Source organism: Chelonoidis abingdonii, chromosome 8 (assembly GCF_003597395.2).
Source record: "Chelonoidis abingdonii isolate Lonesome George chromosome 8, CheloAbing_2.0, whole genome shotgun sequence".
Taxonomy (NCBI): domain Eukaryota; kingdom Metazoa; phylum Chordata; order Testudines; family Testudinidae; genus Chelonoidis; species Chelonoidis abingdonii.
The window spans coordinates 4,555,563-4,574,335 of NC_133776.1; the positions used below are offsets into that span (position 1 = coordinate 4,555,563).

An 18,773-nucleotide genomic window follows, 5' to 3' on the forward strand; every position below is an offset into this window, starting at 1 on the left:
GGAATATAATGTTGTTTACTCAAAAGCAGGTCACACAGAACTGAGTTGTTCGTCATCTTTATCCTTTTACCTTTCTTCTCTTCAGACGGTGTAAATTCATGATGAGCTTTTTATTTTTTTAAACCAGACATGCAGTTTTAATTGCTGCTCTGTATTTAATTGCCATAAGGTGACCTGATGCTAAGAAGGTGAAAAAAAGTGGTGGGGGACTTTAGAGGCAAAGCCCTTTGAGAGCTGGATTCAGGTTTGAAAACTGTATTGCGATGTATTCACTGGTGAGTGACTGGACTGGGAAAGGGAAAACACAAGCGCACACATTCTTGATGCCTGTGTGGAAGTTTGCATTGTTTAAAGGGGCAGGTTTGCCTCACAAGGAATTATTTGAAGCTTTTGTGAAGCTAAAAACTACTAGAAAGCAGCCGCCACCACTTGCTCAGTGATATGGGGATTCGGCTGTACGGGTACGATGGAATTAGCTGGTGGTGTACTCTCAGCCCAGATTCTAAACCAATAACTCAACCTTGTTCCCATTCAACTCAATGGAAGAGACAGGAAAGAATGTCTTTGTGCTTAAAGGTACCCAACTAGGAATCTGCAGAACTGGGATAGATTCCTGTCTCTGCCAACGATTGACCCTGTGAGCTTCGACAAGCCATGTAAACGTCTCAGTACCCACAACTGAAAAACAGCGATAAAGAATACTTTTTTTCCCCTCACAGAATAAATGAACCACAGAAAACTTGATTGCTACGGTGCCACAGTCTGGACTATAAAACAAATAAACAGCATAGCTCTTGTTGATTTCAGTGGGATCAAGATTTGGCCCTGAGTGGTCAAGTGTTCACAGCATGAAAGCTGCCCTTAGAACTGACACCCCTTGGCTTGCCAAGGAGTGAATGGGACGTGAGAATTGTTCCTGTACGAGATTGAGACATTTTGACAAGGCATTGTAGGGAAGCAAGCTCTGCTGCTCCCTAGGCTGCATTTGTCTTGGGGAGGATTTCAGAGTTGTCAATCCCACACTAGATGAAAACAATGGTAAAACCCCAGCCTTCAGGTACTGGCCCTGGGTGAAGAATGTCATTTGTCTGAATGATGCTTTATGTGGAGGAGGGCAGAGGAAATCAGGTGAGGACCCAGATTAGGTTTAATGTAGTTTTGGGAGGTTCAGAAGGAAACAAAGTCAAGGGTTTAGATTGAACAGCTGCAAGACTGGATGTGTTTCTAAGCAATATACCTAGGTTTATGGGTTCTGAGTCTGGGAGATGTGAACAGGTGTCACAACCCTGCCCATTCCATATTTGCTAAATGGGAGAGGAAGTGAAGCTAGATGGGAATGGGCTCCCGGAGTAGGTGGGGGGAGTCCCAATATGGAACACAGAGCCTCTTGTGGAGAATGTTGAGAACCAATGCTCTACTTCAAACACAATGTGCTCAGCGAGATGTAGGACTTAATTCCATGGTCAGGCTAGATGATCACAGAGATCCATTGTGACATTAAACCAATGAATCTTTCAAGATATTCTCATGAGATTCTGGACATAGAGGCAGAAATGTAACAAGATTTCTGCCTTCCTCAAGGATATGAATCTTGCAAAATGAGTTCTTCTCTTGAGATTTCTGGAACTGAAAAATAAGGCCCCTTTGGGTTAAAGGTTCTAACCTAGTATCCAAATCCATCAGTGGCACTGCCTTGCAGGACTTCCTTTGCCATCTTATCCATGTACCTAGTGAAACATGAAGTTTTCCAGTCCTGGTACAACAACTTCTCTTCTTTGATTCACTTAACATGTGACCAATTATCACAAAGCAGGGTGGAAATCTAGGATTTAGGTGGCAGTAAAGTTTGGGAATAAGTAGGAATGAAAGATGATGAAGTAATGGGAGGAAGATGATATACTAACCAACATGCCCATTCCAACAGGAATATTTATTTATATTGGTGCTTCCCTAAATCCTCCCTGCAGTTTCAACTGGATACAGTGTTCATCTGCACTTCCTGTCCTAAACTGCTGCGTAGTGCCACTGTGTGTTGTTAAAACAGCTGCTGTGTTGTACCCCGGGTGCAGTTCAATTTCACTGATCCCAACCTATCAGTTTAAGCTGCTATCAGTCTCAGTTACAAAATCTGACTAATCTTTCAGGATGAAAGGTATTATATAAATGCAAGATATAAAGAATAAGAAGAAGTCATATCTCTGATCTAGTAACAAACCAAATAATGGAAAATGGTTGGTAATGGTAACTTATGGGGCCAGTGTTCCTTCAAGGGAATCAGGTCCTAACTGGCCCATGGAGACCCTGCAAAATGCACCTGGAGCAAGTGGGTGCTCTAGGTAGTGGCATGTTAGCCAGTTAGCAAGGGAACAGCTAAGTTCTAAGTAGGCAGCTGCCCAGATAGGAAGCGAGATCCCAGATGGGGTAACACCTGATCTACAGGCTAGAAGGAACCAACAGACAGCAGTGTAGGCTCCTGGGACTTCGAGTACCCTGCAAGGGGTCTGGACTTTGTGACTTGGCTGGAGGACTGATCCACAGTGCAGACAGCAAGAGGCAGATGGCCAGCAGGCGGCACCAGGAACGAAGACCACTTGCAGCACTGCATCCCGGACCAGGGGGCGCTACAGGTGTTGAACACGCCACCTTACACGTACACTGATCAGCTAACATTACAACAACTCTGCTTTTCTGCTTATGTTTTATGTAGCTCACTTCAGACAGAATATTTCAGTCTGGTCTGTTTTAAGGCCCCATGTAAAACTGAGTCAGTGCCCTATTAGTTTGGATAGAGAGAAGTACAAATAGTTCGGTTACAAGCCACAATTTATCTGATATTTTTTCAGGCAGACAGAATAAACCATGTCTGGAACAAAGCAGAAAATGTGATTGGAAAGTTTAGAGCTCTTAAATTAATTCCCTAGACAAAAAGTCAAGACATCATATTCATAATATCACATTATATAACTTGCTCTGGAGCCAGAGAGCTACGAGGTAAAATAATATGGGTTATAAAACAAAATATTATTGCAAAACAGTTTTACAACTTTATAATTTACTATTTTCATTTCAGAAAAAAATTGTCAGTATAATTGCAGATGCCATTTGCCTTGGAGGGGTTCTTTTAGCTCGTGTTGGGATTTTTTTTTTTTAAAGGATGCTATTTCATTTAATATACTGATTTGCATGATAGTTAACTGGAAGTAAATCTCCCAGAGAAACAGCATTATGTGGGAACTTAAGTGAATTTAATATAGAACGTTCATGCTCAGTAAATAAAAATATAACCTCTGGATTCTTCCATATCTTAAACATACCAATACGGAGCTACTTTCTGCTCTGTGTAGCTGCAATTATAGCTTACATAGGACAAAGTTGCAAGGTCTTATGTGGCTGCATCTTGGAGGACAGATTCATTTGATAGTCTTTCCCTTGAGGATTCCATGTATGGTGTGTGAATCTCAGGGTCCAATCCTACAATCACAACTACTGAGTGTAGTGTGCCATGAACACTTAAGCGCTAGGCTCAGAAGTGGCTGCAGGACTGGACCTACTGTTCAATATTCATCCAGGGACACAATCACTCAGCTTTATAGCCTAATAACTCAAACCAGAACCAATGAAAACCATGTAACAATAAAACATTAGAACATAAGTACGGCTAGACTGGGTCAGACTAAAGGTCCATCCAGCCCAGCGTCCTGTCTTCTGACAGTGGCCAGTGCCAGAGGGAACAAACAGAACAGGTAATCAACAAGTGATCCATCCTGTCACCCATTCCCAGCTTCTGGCAAACAGAGGCTAGGGACACTATCCCTGCCCATCCTGGCTAATAGCCATTGATGGACCTTATTGTCCACGAATGTATCTAGTTCTTTTTTGAACCCTGCTATAGTCTCAGCCTTCACAACATCCTCTGGCAAGGAGTTCCACAGGTTGACTCGGCGTTGTGTGAAGAAATACGTCCTTTTATTTGTTTTAAACTTTGTGCATATTAATTTCATTTGGTGACCCTTAGTTCTTGTGTTATAACACTGAACTTCTATAGCACCTTTAATCCAAGAATCACAAATGTTACCCAACATATCAACAGCACGTGAGAATCAAAGAAATGCAGGGCTGAGAGGGATCTCAAGAGGTCAAGTCCACCGTCTTGCGCTGACACAGGACCAAGTAAACCTACATAATCTCCGACAGGTATTTGTCCAATTTATTTTTAAAACCTCCAGTGATGGGGATTCCGCAACCTCCCTTGGAAGCCTGTCCCAGACCTTAACTACCCTGAGAGTTAGAAACTTTTCCCTAATGTCTAACCTCAATCTCCCTTGAGGCAGAGTAAGCCCATTATTTCTTGTCCTACCATCAGTGGACATGGAGAACAACTAATCACAGTCCTCTTTAGAACAGCCCTTACCATATTTGAAGACTTATCAGGTCCCCGCCCCAGCCTTCTTTTCTCAGGACTAAACTTGCCCAGTTTTGTTTTTTTTTAAACATTTCCTCATGTGTCAGGTTTCCTAAACCTTTGATAGTTTTTATCACTCTCCTCTGGACACTCTGCAATTCATCCACATTTTTCCTAAAGGGTGGTGCCCAGCTGAGGCCTTGGAAATGCCAAGTAGAGCATCTTACACATGACACTCCTGTTTAATGCACCCCAGAAAATCAGTCTTTTTCTCAACTGCATCCCATCATTGACTCACATTCAATTTATGATCCACTCTAACTCTCAGATCCTTTCAGCAGAACTACCGCCCAGGACTGACTCCTGTGGGACCCTGCTAGATATGCCCTCCCAGTTTGACACTGATAACTACACTGAGTACGCTCTTCCAACTCGTTGGGTGCTCACTTTATAATAATTTCATTTAGACCACATTTCCCTGGTTTGCTTATGAGAATGTCAAGAATGACTGTGTCAAAAGCCTAACTACAATCAAGATACATCACATCTACTGCTTCCCCCATCCACTAGGCCAGTAACCCTGTCAAAAAGGAAATTAGGTTGGTTTGGAATGATTTGTTCTTGACAAATCAATGCTGGCTGTTCCTTCTAACTCTAGTATCCTCTAGGTGCTTACACATGGATTGTTTAATAATTTGTTCTAGTATACTTCCAGGTATCAAAGTTAGGCTGATTGGGCTACAATATCCCAGGCCCTCTTTGTTCCCCTTTTAAGCCTGTGGTATATTTGCCCTTCTCCAGTCCTTTGGGACCTCAGCCGGCCTGTATCAGTTCTCAAAGATAACTGCTAATGTTTCTGAGATTGCTTCAGGTAACTCCTGATGTATCCTAGGATGAAATTCATCAGGCCCTCCGATTCGAACACATCTAACTTATCCAAATATTCTTTAACCTGTTCTTTCCCTATTTTGGCTTGTGTTCCTCTCCTCCTGTTGTTAATATTAATTGCGTTGAGTATCTGGTCACCATTAAACCTTTACTGAAGACTGAAGCAAAGTAGGCATTAAACGCCTCAGCCTTCTTAATGTCATCAGTTATTAGCTCTCCTTCCCCACTAAGCAGAGGACCTACACTTTCCTTCTTCTTGCTTCTAATGTACGTAAAGAACCTCTTCTTCGTGCCTTTATGTCCCTTTAGGTGTAATTCATTCTGTGCCTTAGAGTATGTCTACACTTTTGAGACTACACCGGCATAGCTGTGCCAGCAGAGCCCTATAGTGTAGACATCGTCTATGCTGACAGAAGGGTTTTTTATGTCGGTACAGGCTCTCCAGACAGCATTAGCTATGTTGACAGAATCACCAAATTGTGACTGTCGTGAGGTACAAACCCTGGGACACATCACAAACCACTGCCCCATTCTGGGTTACAGGGTGAGCACAAAAGGGATCCATCTAGCAAACCCAGGAGCATTAGAATGGCATTTAATCTCAAAATTCATTTATAATCCCAGCCCACTGCTTTTCAAACGCCATGTGAAAGAAGAAGATAGCTGTTTCTACACTGGGGGTTATGATGTCGTAGGCATGTCATTTAGAGGTGTGTGGTTTTTTGTTTGTTTAGTTTAATAACCCTGACCAATATACCTATGACAACAGAAGTTTCACATGTAGGCCAGGCCTTAGCCCGTCTGACTTTGGAATAGTCTTTTGTAATTCTTAGCAATTCATCCATGTTCCGCTTTTTGTAGGATTCCTTTTTCATTTTCAGGTCATTAAAAAGCTCCTGATGGAGCTATATTGGCCTTTTCATAGTCTTCCTACCTTTCCTTCACATTGGGATCGTTTGCAGTTGTGCCTTTAATATTGTCTCGGAGAAGCTGCCAGCTCTCCTGAACTCCTTTATCCCTTAGATTTTCTGCTTGTGGGCTCTTAACTACCATCCTCTGAGTTGTCTACTTCTGCGAAGTCCGTTGTCCTTATTCTGCTGCTCTGACTCCTTCCTTTCCTTAGTTTTGTGAGATCTATTATTTCATGATCGCTTTCACCTAAATTGCCTTCCACCTGCAGATTCGTGACCAATCCCTCCCTGTTGATCAGAATCAAGCCTAAAATTCCTCCATCTGCAGAAACAAAAAGTTGTCTCCACAACATTCCAAGAAGTTACTGGAAATTTTGTGTTTTGCTGTATTATTTTTTCCAACAGATGTCTGGTTAGTTAAAGTCCTCCATTTATACCAGTCTCATGTTTGGATATTTCTGTTATTTGTACTAGAAATGCCTCATATATCTCCTCTCCCTGATTCGGTGGTCTATAGCAGATTCTTACCATGACATCATCCCTATTTCCCCGCCTTTGATCTTTACCCAGAGACTTTCAGCTGGTCTGCCTCTCAACTCCTTCTGGACCTCAGAACAAATGTATATATTCTTGATATATAATGCAACAGCTCTGCCCTTTTTTCTCTGCCTGTCCTTCCTGAACAAGCTATATGCCTATATACCAATATTCCAGTCATGAGATTTATCCCATCAAATCTCAGTGATGCCAGTTAAGTCATCATGCACTGATACTTCCAGGTCTTGCCGTTTATTCCACATACTACTCCTTGCAGTTGTGTAGAGACACCGCAGATTAGTATTGCAATCCCAAATTTACAGAGAAGGAAACTGAGGCAGCTGCCCAAAGCTATGCCCTGAGACAGCAGCAGGTCTGAGACAACAGAACAGGAGTCGTGAGGACTATACCACCTCACAGAAAGATGATCGATGCTGAGTACAGTATGTAGGCTAAGACAATAGAACACGTAACTAGCAGATTGCAACACCAACATAATTCACTTCCCAATTGTATCTCAAAATGTACGCAGTATATTTAAAGGCTGTTTGGTTATCATGGGTTAAATATGGTCAAATCAGAGCCCTTAAATAATGCCAAGGTTGCCCCTAGCTGTATCATGTATGGAGGCATTGTCTTCAGATTATTTTAAGAAGGAGGAAGAAAGAACATCCAGGTATTATGTCTCTTGTGCAATTATTCCTCTCGTGCTGCTAATTTACTGTGACAGTATGAAGACTTCCACTGCAAAAGCCATGCTCTAAAGCTGTACATTTAAGTGGCTTTCTTTTGTAGCTCACAAGTCTTTGCTGACCTCACCTACTCCCATAACGTCACACACTGTTACCTTTCACATCAACTAACTGAGCTGGTCATACAATTAACAACTCATTTTTTTTGTATTGTTGCAGGAATGCAATTCCTAAATGAGTACTGCGAAGCATTCCTCTGCCCTCAGCCACTTCCTGTTTGTGAACGAAACTGAAGTTTCTAAGTCTCAAAGGAAAGGAAAGTTTATGCTGTGAGAGGAGATCTAAAAAGGCGTTAGGGTGCTGTACAGTTCACATTGGATCCCTAGAGATAAGGATGAACATGGAAAAGAATAAATACTTTTTTATAACACTTTGCACTTCTGAAAGTGCCTTTTCATCTGAGAGTCTTGAATGCCATTACGAAGATTACTTTGCAAGAGCTCACAACAGCCCAGAGAGGGAAGTATTACATATCCCCCGTTGCAGACTGGTAAACTGAGGTGTATAAAGGAAACTTGTCCAAGGTCACAGAGCAACGCTGAGAACAGAACCCAGGAGTCCTGATTCCAATCCCCTCGTCTCAGTTCTAGATACACTGCCTCCTTCTTTCTCCTCTTTCATTTTAACACCACTTACAGTCAAATTTACCCAGGGCCTGTGCTGGAGTCCAAAGCTCAAGCATTGACCTATGGCCTCCCTGTGGTGAAAAGACCTCAATGGAGGGGGTCATGGTAGAGTGAGACAAAGGTGGCTTGAGGGTGGCTGTCCACCTTCTCTGCAGTGTGGAGGACCAGGCTGTTACAGGAAAGCACATGTCCCTATGCCACCAGGAGAGAATCTGGCCCACTGATTTTATTAATCGGCAGAGAATGAAACATCTTAGTCGGAGGATTAACAGTAAGAGCATAAGTCTCAGTTAAAACGTAACTGCCAGCTGTACCTACTTTATGGTCTATGAGTGATGGCAGACAGTATCTTTCCACCATAAAAAAAAAAATCACACCCGTACAAGAGGAGTGCATCAATCATAGCTTTGGACATTGGTGAGCAAGTGTGTCTGAGCTGAAGATGAAACATCCAAGTGAATGCCTTTACTGCAGATTTTCAGTCAGCTGGACACCTTGGCTCAAGCAGCGGCTTGGGAAGAGTGAGAGGCAAAATAAATAAAACTACATTATCTAGGGACCATTTTGGTCCCTGGAAGCTTCATGAGACCATTATTACTGCTGATTTCAGAGGGAGATACAGAAATGCCTACTGTGACACACTGCAACAAGACAAACTGGTTTATGCCTGTTCTCTTCAAAGTGGTCACCATTAAGACCTTGCTAAGAGGGTTAGATAATGTTAGCTTTACCTCATTGCTTGCAGCATTCTCAATATTTACTATAGGGCATACCTAGAACACTGTAAATGCTGAGGTGGTGTCTAAGGCAACTGACATGTTTTCATGCTGTTGAGATCCAGATTTTGTGTAGACTAGGTGTGTTTTGTCCTCCTTTAGCATCAAGATCATATAGAAGATGAGACCCTACTATTGCTTTCAGAAATGGGAGTTCCTTCTTTAGCTAAAACAGCACTGTGGTCATGGTGCTGCAGATGATAGGTTCTAGCCCCATCAACAACATGTGTGGAGTGAAAGATTGGTTTGGGGAAGGGGAGAGATCTTATAAAAGATCTGGGATTCAGGGACTGGGGCTAAAATTCAACTTTGAGTTAGATGGCACCAAAATCTCATGTGGTGTTCTTGAAAGATTCCCTTTTTCAATGACAGAGATCTCATGAAATCAATTGTTCCATCATGAGATTTCCACCACACTGGACCAAAAACTCACTAGGTTTCATCTGCATTCACACTAGATAGGGAAAACACGCTGATCTTGTTTGGGATCCAACCTGCTATCAAAGCCATCAGGACAGATCCAGATATGGGGACTAGAACCCAACATCCCCCCATTCCCACTGGACCTCAGAATTAAAAAGGAGTTTAGAGTTCAAGGCATCTACGTTAGTGGCAATTTTGTTTCCCACTGAGATCTGGTTTAGTTGGATTCATGGTAGCTATGGCTGTCAGGACTTTACAGGAGAAAGGATAGAAACAATAACGTCACTGAAAATGATAAAAACTCTCTAAAGTCCCTTTTCTGTAGAAGATGGGGGGTTTACACATGTGTGCTGGTGAAGCGTGGTGCAAAGCATCAGCATGGCATAGGAAAAGCAGCTTAGCTTTCCAACAGCAATGGCATGAGTGCATTACACAGATCGTTCCAAACGAATACTGAGAAAATGATTCTACCAGGCCTGGCCAGGTGATGAGGGTTACGAACATGCCACACTTCTACAGAACACCTTGAGAAATGCCAGAAAGAACTATTAAAAAAATTATATCCGTACTATTTTTGTTGTTTTTCCCTTTGCCTAACAGGCAGACTCTCTTGGTTAGTGTGAGTTCAACTATACAGACACCCAGTGGAAGGGAAAAATTAACACAATTCTAGGGTATGTCTATACGCGAAGTGACGACATGCGTGGAGCATGGGTAGCCATGCCCATGCTAGCTTTCATCTAGCTAGCCCTGATAACAACAGTAGCGTAGATGGGGTGGCACAGGCTTGTACTTGGGTGCCAGGGACTTTGTTCACCTGTACTGAAACTCATTCCGCCATGTCGACACTACCATTGTTACCCATGGTAGCTTGATTCAAGTGACCATGAGTGTGCCTCGCTGTTCCACACTCACACCTCCATTTGTAAAGTAGACCTACCGTGAAAAACCTATAAAAACATCCTAAAAAACAGTTTTCCATTTATAATGTCTCCGATTTAAAGCGTGATGTGAGCTAGGAGCAATTGGCCCCTCAGCCCTCCCCCTCTGGCCATTGGGAAGTCAGTAATCTGCCCTTTCCTGTTTCTAGCCCTGCAGTGGTGTCAAGATATCAGACTTCACATCTCCAGTATTAGCTTCATATAGGAGTCGATCGGACTGTGGATAGAATGGATCCCTGTTGCACTCTACGGGTGAGGACAGTGATTGTGACTATGGTTTGAGTGGAATGACTGAAGCTCTGTTAACATGATCCCACTCAACTTTGCCACATCTCTAAGGTGGGATGGCAGGACTCCATGACTGACCATACTGAATGCCTCGCAGAAGTCCAGCCATGTTAGTATGGACATATGGTCCTTCCCTGTGATCCAGAAAAGAGCATTAATTCATCAACAGGTAATGATCAATGGCTTGACGCCTAGTTGGCAGCCGGTATTAAACACAGTACCCCAGGGGTCTGTCCTGGGGCCAGTTTTGTTCAACATCTTCATTAATGGGATGGATTGCACCCTCAGCAAGTTTGTGGATGACACTAAGCTGGGGGGAGAGGTAGGGCCCAGAGTGACTGTCATAAACAGAGAGTTAAGGGTTAATGTTTCCTTTACCTGTAAGGGGTTAACAAACAGTGAACCAGGAACACCTGACCAGAGGACCAATCAGGAGACAAGATACTTTCAAATCTCGGTGGAGGGATGTCTTTGTTTGTGCGTTCTTTTCTTTGTCTGTTGTTCTCTCTGGGATCTGAGAGTGACCGGACGTACTACAGGCTCTAATTTTCTATTCAAGTAGTAAGTGCAAGTAGAAAGGCGGTTTAGTCTTTTTGATTGTTTTTCTTTATTTGCAAATGTGTATCTGACTGGTAGAGAGTTTAATGTGTATTTGGCTGAAAGTATTTTAAATTGTATTTCTGCTGAAGGAGGCTTCTCTCTAGTTTCTATAAGCTGAAAGGCCCTGTAATATTCCATCTTAAATTTACAGTGATTATCTTTACTCTTCTTTGTTTTATTAAAAGTTTTTGTCTTTAAAAGACCTAATTGATTTTTTCCCCTTGTTAAGGCTCAAAGAAACTGAGTCTGTACTCACCAGGGAATTGGTGGGGAGAAGGGAGAGACAGCGGGGGGGGGAAGGTAAATTTCCTCTTTGTTTTAAATTCACGGAGCTTGAATCTGTATTGCCTCTGGGTGAGGGGGAAAGGGGAGGGGGGAAGGGACATTCCTCCCTGTTTTAAGATTCAAGGAGTTTGAATCACAGTGATCTTCCAGGGTAACCCAGGGAGGGAAAGCCTAGGAGAGGCACTGGTGAATGAAGGGGTTTACTTTCCTTGTGTTAAGATCCAGGGGGTCTAGGTCTTGGGGATCCCCAGGGAAGGTTTTGGGGGGACCAGAGTGTATCAGGCACTCCAAGTCCTGATTGGTGGCAGTGCTACAAGATCTAAGCTGGTAATTAAGCTTAGGGGAATTCATGCTGGTACCCCATCTTTTGGACTCTAAGGTTTAGATTGGGGAATTATGCCATTACAGTGACCTAGACAAATTGGAGGATTGGGCTAAAAGAAATCTGATGAGGTTGAAGTAGGACAAGTGCAGAATCCTGCACTTAGGACAGAAGAATCTCATGCACTGCTACAGGTTGGGGACCGACTGGCTAAGCAGCATTTCTGCAGAAAAGGACCTGGGGATTACAGTGGATGGGAAGCTGGATATGAGTCAGCAGTGTGCCCTTGTTGACAAGAAGACTAACAGCATATTGGGCTGTATTAGTAGGAGCATTGCCAGCAGATCAAGGGAAGTGATTATTCCCCTCTATTCAACACTGGTGAGGCCACATCTGGAGTATTGCATCCAGTTTTGGGGCCTCCACTACAGAAGTGATGTGGACAAATTAGAGAGAGTCCAGCAGAGGGCAACAAAAATGATTTGGAGGCTGGGGCACATGATTTATGAGGAGAGGCTGAGGGAACTGGAGTTATTTAGTCTGCAGAAGAGAAGAGTGAGGGGGCATTTGATAGCAACCTTCAACTACCTGAAGGGGGGTTCTAAAAAGGCTGGAACTCGGCTGTTCTCAGTGGTGGCAGTTGACAGAATAAAGGAGCAATGGTCTCAAGTTGCAGTGAGGGAGGTTTAGGTTGGATATTAGGAAAAACTGTTTCACTAGGAGGGTGGTAAAGCACTGGAATGGGTTCCCTAGGGAGGTGGTGGAATCTCCTTCCTTAGAGGTTTTTAAGGCCCGGCTTGACAAAGCCCAGGCCGGAATGATTTAGTTGGGAATTAGTCCTGCTTTGAACAGGGAGTTGGATTAGATGACCTCCTGAGGTCCCTTCCAACCCTGATATTCTATGATCTTAATTCATGTTTTCCTGCCATCCCTCCTCTGCGTCCTCGTCTGATGCTTGATCAGGAGGAATGCAAGGTACTGGCTGCACTAAGGTGGAGTGGGAGATAACCTTTGTTGAGGTAACTCTTGATTAGCTTTTCCATTAGCTTGCCTGTGTATGTAAGCTTAGATACTGAGCGGAACATAGAGAGGTTGGCTGTGTTGTCCAAAGGTGTCCTTAAGTACTGACTAGACTAGACAGTGCTTTAGGCAGGAGGTAGCTTTTCTTCTTGAAGGAAGCATTTGCAGTCTCAGTTAGTAGGAGCCAGGACTGACTTTCACTAGCCAAGAATAACCTGGATCAGAGCCGCAGGGGGTGGCGTGGTTTCCCTGCAGTGCTTCCAGGACTTACAGTTGTGTGAAGGAGCCAGATTTGGAAAGGCAAGGTGTAACATTACTGGGTCTGGGTCTGCTATAGGGTTCCTGGTGCTCTGAGAGGCTGCCTAGGTGGCAGAAGGTCTCTGAGAAACAGACGGATAGTTTATCATAGCATGAGGTGATGGGCTATGGAATTGAGCGAAGGCATTATGGGTTAACAAGGAGATTAGTGGCCTGGAATAGTACGGCGTGGATGTCCGTTGGCGGCTACAGTGGCAAAGAGGTGGGATTTCTTTTTTTCTGATATGACCAAGACTTAGGCTTTAAAGGATTCTCTGTGCTGGAGACTGTCTGCTACCGCTTCTGTTTTCCGCTGCGGATAGTTTTGTGCCAAAATATCAGTGGGCTGTGGCTGATCAGTGGTCAGTGACTCATTATGGTCTTCTGTTCCATGACCTATGAGTGGGGTGCAGTTACCTACAGGGATGTTTTAGAATCTGATTCTACGTAGGAGGGGGCAGAATGCAGTGGGAAAAATGGAGGATCATGTGATAAATGGTATTTGTCACAAGGTTCCACATTTTAACCACACGGTTCTGGAACTGATCATATGGATATCCCCACGACGTATGAAACAGATTAGAGAAAGAGAGACAGGAATTCCCTAGTGAAATATTAAGAGGGAAGAGGGAAATGCTTCATCAGTTCATTTCCTAATTATGACGTGGGCATTAAAATTAACAGAATTGCTACAAAAGGCAATTGAACAAAACAATTCAACACAAACTTGGACTGATCCGACTCATTTGGCATTTTCACTTCCTAAGTGCAACTCATTGTTCTGCATGGGCTTGAAGGAACAGTACAGTCTTGGGTTTTTTGTTTGTTCCCATACCAAGCTAGATTTGCTTTGGATCAACAGCAACTTCAACATGATTAGCAAATGGCACATTGCCTGCTCCTGCGTCAGGCTGTCAGAGACAGAACCACCGGCCGTGATCCTCTTCCCAGGCATGCTGCAAACCAAAAGCCATTTTTCATAAAAAAACCGACAAGTTTTGAATGAAAAATTTCAGTCAGTTCTAGTTCTAGGCCATGATGTGCTGCTGAAATGAATACCATGCACTTCTGGGTGTCGCTGGATTTGTTACCACACCCCTTTCATTTTGCATGTACATTACATTAAGAATCCACTAGTATTAATAACGTTTAAAAATGACGTTATGCCCTCAGATCCTCTGGGTCATTCCCTTGAAAGGAGTAAGATTCTCACAGGTCTTATTCCATTTTACGAGACATAAATTAATGTCTGCTTCTTACCCTGGGTTAATACTCTTTTTACTCAGTTAAAGAGTTCAATAAACAAATCTCAAACAAATATATGAAGAGTAAACAAGCTAAGACCCCTCATGCATCTGGTAAAACCAGCTACAGCGATTTCTCCAATGGATGTCATGGGCGTAACATTTTCAGCAACTTTTCCTTGATACGAAATCATTCCAAAAAGTTGGTTCATCAGAATAAGCCAGATTGCGAAAGAAGAGAGACAAGATGCAGTCTAGTGAAACAATGCTGCTTTTATGGCCAATGACAAAAGGGTCATTCCGAAGGGGTGGGTATATTTACTGGACACTTCCTATTACCTTGGAAGATATCCATCAATTGTAATTCTAATTCTTCTTACTACTAAGTAATACCCAGCTTCCTCCATGACTATTCAAGATAGTAATCGTGCCCATGCTGAAACTGGATAGCAACGTGCCTTCAGCAGGCTATGAAGAAATTAAATTCCCCAAGGGATTTATGTATCAATAAGTGGAAAGGATGTTTTGCAGAAGAAATGATGTTACATTATAAATATAAACTTAAGCTAAATTGTCTTGTCCCTTCCAGCTTTGTATTGCAAATATGGCTGCAAGACTCACGCTGTTCATGGTGAGACACTGCGCTATGGCTCTTTTATAGTGCTTGGGCCAGCTCCTTAGCTGATATAAACTGATGTCATCCCACCGATTTACACCACCAACGGATCTGGCCTAAGCAGTACAATACTTGTTAAAAAACATCAGCTCTACCTAATATCAGACATGTGACATATACAGCATCCCCTCCCCTCCTGTGCTCACAGCTCTGTGGAAGAAAAAAGGTTAATTAGTAAGGTTGCAATACAGTCTGCTGGCAAGGACTTTTATTTGTTGCTTTGTCTATCCTGACTTGAGAAACCCGGAGCTTCACTGCTTGGAAGAGTTCCTGAATTCAGGAAACTGGAATGAAATCTGGCTACTAAAAAAAGGCTGAGTGGATTGAATGAGGGCAAGGTCGATGGAAGGAGCTTTTTGTGTTTTGTTTTGTAACTATTTAGCATTTTTCTCTCAGCATTAAAAGGCTAGAGATGAGTTCTGCACTAAGGCAAATCAAGGTAGCCTGTGACAGCAATGCTTTCATTGGCGCAGGACTTGACCCCAGCTGTCATCAGGTCTCGGTGAGTGCAAAGCAATGAACGCACACGGGTATTGCTCCCGTTGTGGGGAGGTTAGAGCACTCATGTTAATAGCACACCGTCAAGATAAACCAAATGCACGGTTACAATGGAGGGTGGAATTTGGCTCCATGTACATGAATAACTATCTCTTACGTGTGGCAACAGCAGCTTAGATTTTACAAATTTACTTACTTTTCACTGCTGATGCTGTTTTCAAACACCTCACCAAGGCCCCAATCCTGAATCTGGATCTGCACAGCCAGGCCCCTGTATCCACAGGAACAGCTTTTGAAGGAAATGGGGCTCTGCTTGTATAGACCTGGTTCCTGGATCAAGGCCTAAGCAGTGAAACCAGATGGGTGAGTTTAACTTTCTCTGTCTAGTCAGTTTCACATTAAGAGGCCTCTTCCAAGGGCTCCTTTGCTTTGACATTCCTTGGAACGGATGGGCAGCACACACGGAAGCTTTTCACGGCTGCCAAGCTTGGTGTAGGGAAACATTTGTGTGCGGTTTCAGGGGTAAGGATCTTTATGCAATGATGCACAGACTCGCTTAAATCACATGCAGTGAACAACACTGTTCTACCCCCTCTTTCCCCCCCAATTTTAAGCACATGGACAGGAATAATTTTCCCCCTGGTAACTGGAGAACAAAACAGACCCAACAGTGTATGTGACCCCAAGTCTTTGTCAGTAATCTCTTCATCAATCTTAGGAGAATCAAGTCTGAAAGATCAGGGCATCATGAAGCCACATAATTACATGTCCTATTAATTGGGATGATGAGTTTTAAAGTTTCAGAGCTTAACATTCCTCTGCCCTGCAGGGTGAATTCTGTTGAATATCACTGCATTCCTGAAATGAGACAATGTCACCCCACAGGAAAGGTGGAATTTCTAAGACCTCAGCACTTGTATTTTCAAATCAGATGAAAGTTCCCATTTTTCTACCAGTCAGTTACAAAAAAAAAAAGGCAATCAGAGAAAACACAAGACCTGGCTCTTTCTGTGCCCTCTGTAGCCCTATGTCAACAGGACACAAAGATGTATTTGGCAATCCTGTTAGCTCAATATGCCGTTCAATACCTAACAAGACGGAAAAACCACACGGCTTTTGCCATGGCCAAACCAAGCCTAAGAGCAGCTGTCTGTCTCTCTCTTACCTTTGGCTGCATGGGTGGTGAAGGAGGTGCCAACACCGGATCCGTAATGTAGGTCTTTTTTGTGCTGGGCGGTTGGTACGTCCCAGGTGGATTTTGGGCCACGGTGTTAGCTGTGGGATAGGCTGGCTCGAGCTTCCACGTGTTTTGCGGCACATAGGATGGTTCTGAGCCATTTCTTCCGCCATATCCAGGGCCTGCAGGGTAGTAAAGATCTTGATACCGCCCCTGTGAAGGTACATAGCCATAGCCAGGTTCCGAAGGACGTGCAGGCTGGGGAGCGTACCCATAGTCAGGGCCACGAGGCTGAGATGGAACATACTGTGCTGGCCCCGGGGGCCGTGCTGGCTGAGGAGCATAGGACTGGTTTGAACCCAGCCCATACTGAACAGGCGGTGGGCCAGGTGGCTGGAAGTGAGGGCTTGGCTGGGCTGTTTTCACCTGTACGTTGAACGCTGGTCGGGTGGGAGTGGACGCGGTGATATAAGAAGCTGGAACTGGCTGTGGCTGAGGTTTTAGTGTACCAACAGGAGTAACTGGGACTGGGGCAGGCAGAGCAGCAGGTTGCATCGGTGCCTTGGCAGTAGATTTCTTGGTGGCAGTGAGAGGCGGCTGGTTGGGAATGATCATCCGCTTGTGCCCAGTAACCGGAGTAGATCCCGGGGGAGAAGTAACTGGGGAGCTGGTGGTGAACCCAGAGCCCTGTGGAACAATAAGAGGAGAAAAATCTTATCATCAACAAGAAGGAAACATACAGCTGGTAAAAACAAACAGCCAGAGTTAAATGGAAATAGGATTTTATAGCACCAGCTGCACAGCCACAGAAACTGCTAAGTAAAGGAGGAATGTACCTGGGACTACACATTATAAAATGGTAATAGCAGAGCGGGGCAAAACCTGTGCAACAGAACAGAACTGCCAAGCAGGATATTTCCACTTTTCTCTGGGATTTTGACTCTACAAAAAAACTGCCTTAAACAAAAGCAATTGCTGGAGAGTAAAATGAGGGGAGCCGACGTGAATAGCTGTAAAGATTCCTGTAAAATAAGAGAGCTCTGAAATGGAGAGGACTCCGAAATGTGTTCACAAGATCCTGCCCACTGATAAGGCGGCTCCTTTTAATACACAAAAGGCAGGGCAAAGGGATGGATTAAAAGCAGCTCCCAAGGAAGTCTTCCCAAAGCAATACACATGACCCCAGATCAAATGCCAAAGGAAAATCCAGGGCTATGCTAATATACACATATGAAGCCTGGTTCTGCTTTCAGTTATGCTGGTGTGAATCTGGAGTGATTGCAGTGAGGTGTTAGCGCAGAGTGAGGCCAGCAATCCTGAAGGCTTAAGTCCTCTGAATCCAGTGTGAACAGGACTGGGATTCAAGAGACATTGGTTCTGTTCACAGCTCTGCCATGGATGTGTTGTGAGATCAGGCCTGTCCCTGGGACTCAGTGGACAAATGCAGAATTAGTGAAACAAGAACTGAGCAATAGACTTAGGAGATTTTAGGTCTCATGTGGGTAAAATGTTTGTTTGTTTTGGTTAAGACCTATTTAACCCCACTGCCTAATGAAAGGCCATCTTTGCTGATGATCCAAGACAACCAAAAAAAGGGTGGGAAAGTTCTTAACATTCACCTAGTTTTCCTCTTTTTCTTTTGAAAATTTTATATATTTTCCCTGCTTTCATTATAGAGAGGAAGAAACAGAAAAGTGAAGAAATGCAATTTAAAAAAAATTTCCTTTGCTTGTCACTTTTAAATTGGTCTTAAATGGTTTCCCAAGCTTCTGTTGAGCTTTCTGCATGAGAACGAATTTCACCCCAAATCAATTCTATAATCTAAGAGTCAGTTTCAGCCTTAGTGGAGGCAGAAGCAATGAATGGACCCCAGGGTGGTCTACAGTAAGGCTGCATTCAACTTTAGGCAAATATCTGATCCCACAGATTACCAATCTTGTATGAGTTGCTACCAAACCTCAGACAGCAGTGGAAAGAGGGGCATTATAGAATTTATAGACCCTTCGTAAGTTGCATACATAAAATACCATTCAGCCTCCCGTATACAACACAGAAAGAAACCCAATAAAAAAAGAGTAAGAAAATCTCAAATTTCATCTGCCATTAGGCA

General features: G+C 43.5%; 1 protein-coding gene across 7 annotated transcripts in view; it reads right to left on the reverse strand.

The window, feature by feature from the left end:
- The window catches only part of LPP (LIM domain containing preferred translocation partner in lipoma), a 454,652-nt gene that overhangs the window by 149,268 nt on the left and 286,611 nt on the right, over window positions 1-18,773 (reverse strand). For all 7 annotated transcript variants that reach the window (XM_032777311.2, XM_032777310.2, XM_032777322.2 and 4 more), the window contains one exon: window positions 16,652-17,350. In XM_032777311.2, coding sequence (XP_032633202.1) covers window positions 16,652-17,350 — 699 coding nt within the window. The remainder of the gene's footprint in view (window positions 1-16,651; window positions 17,351-18,773) is intronic.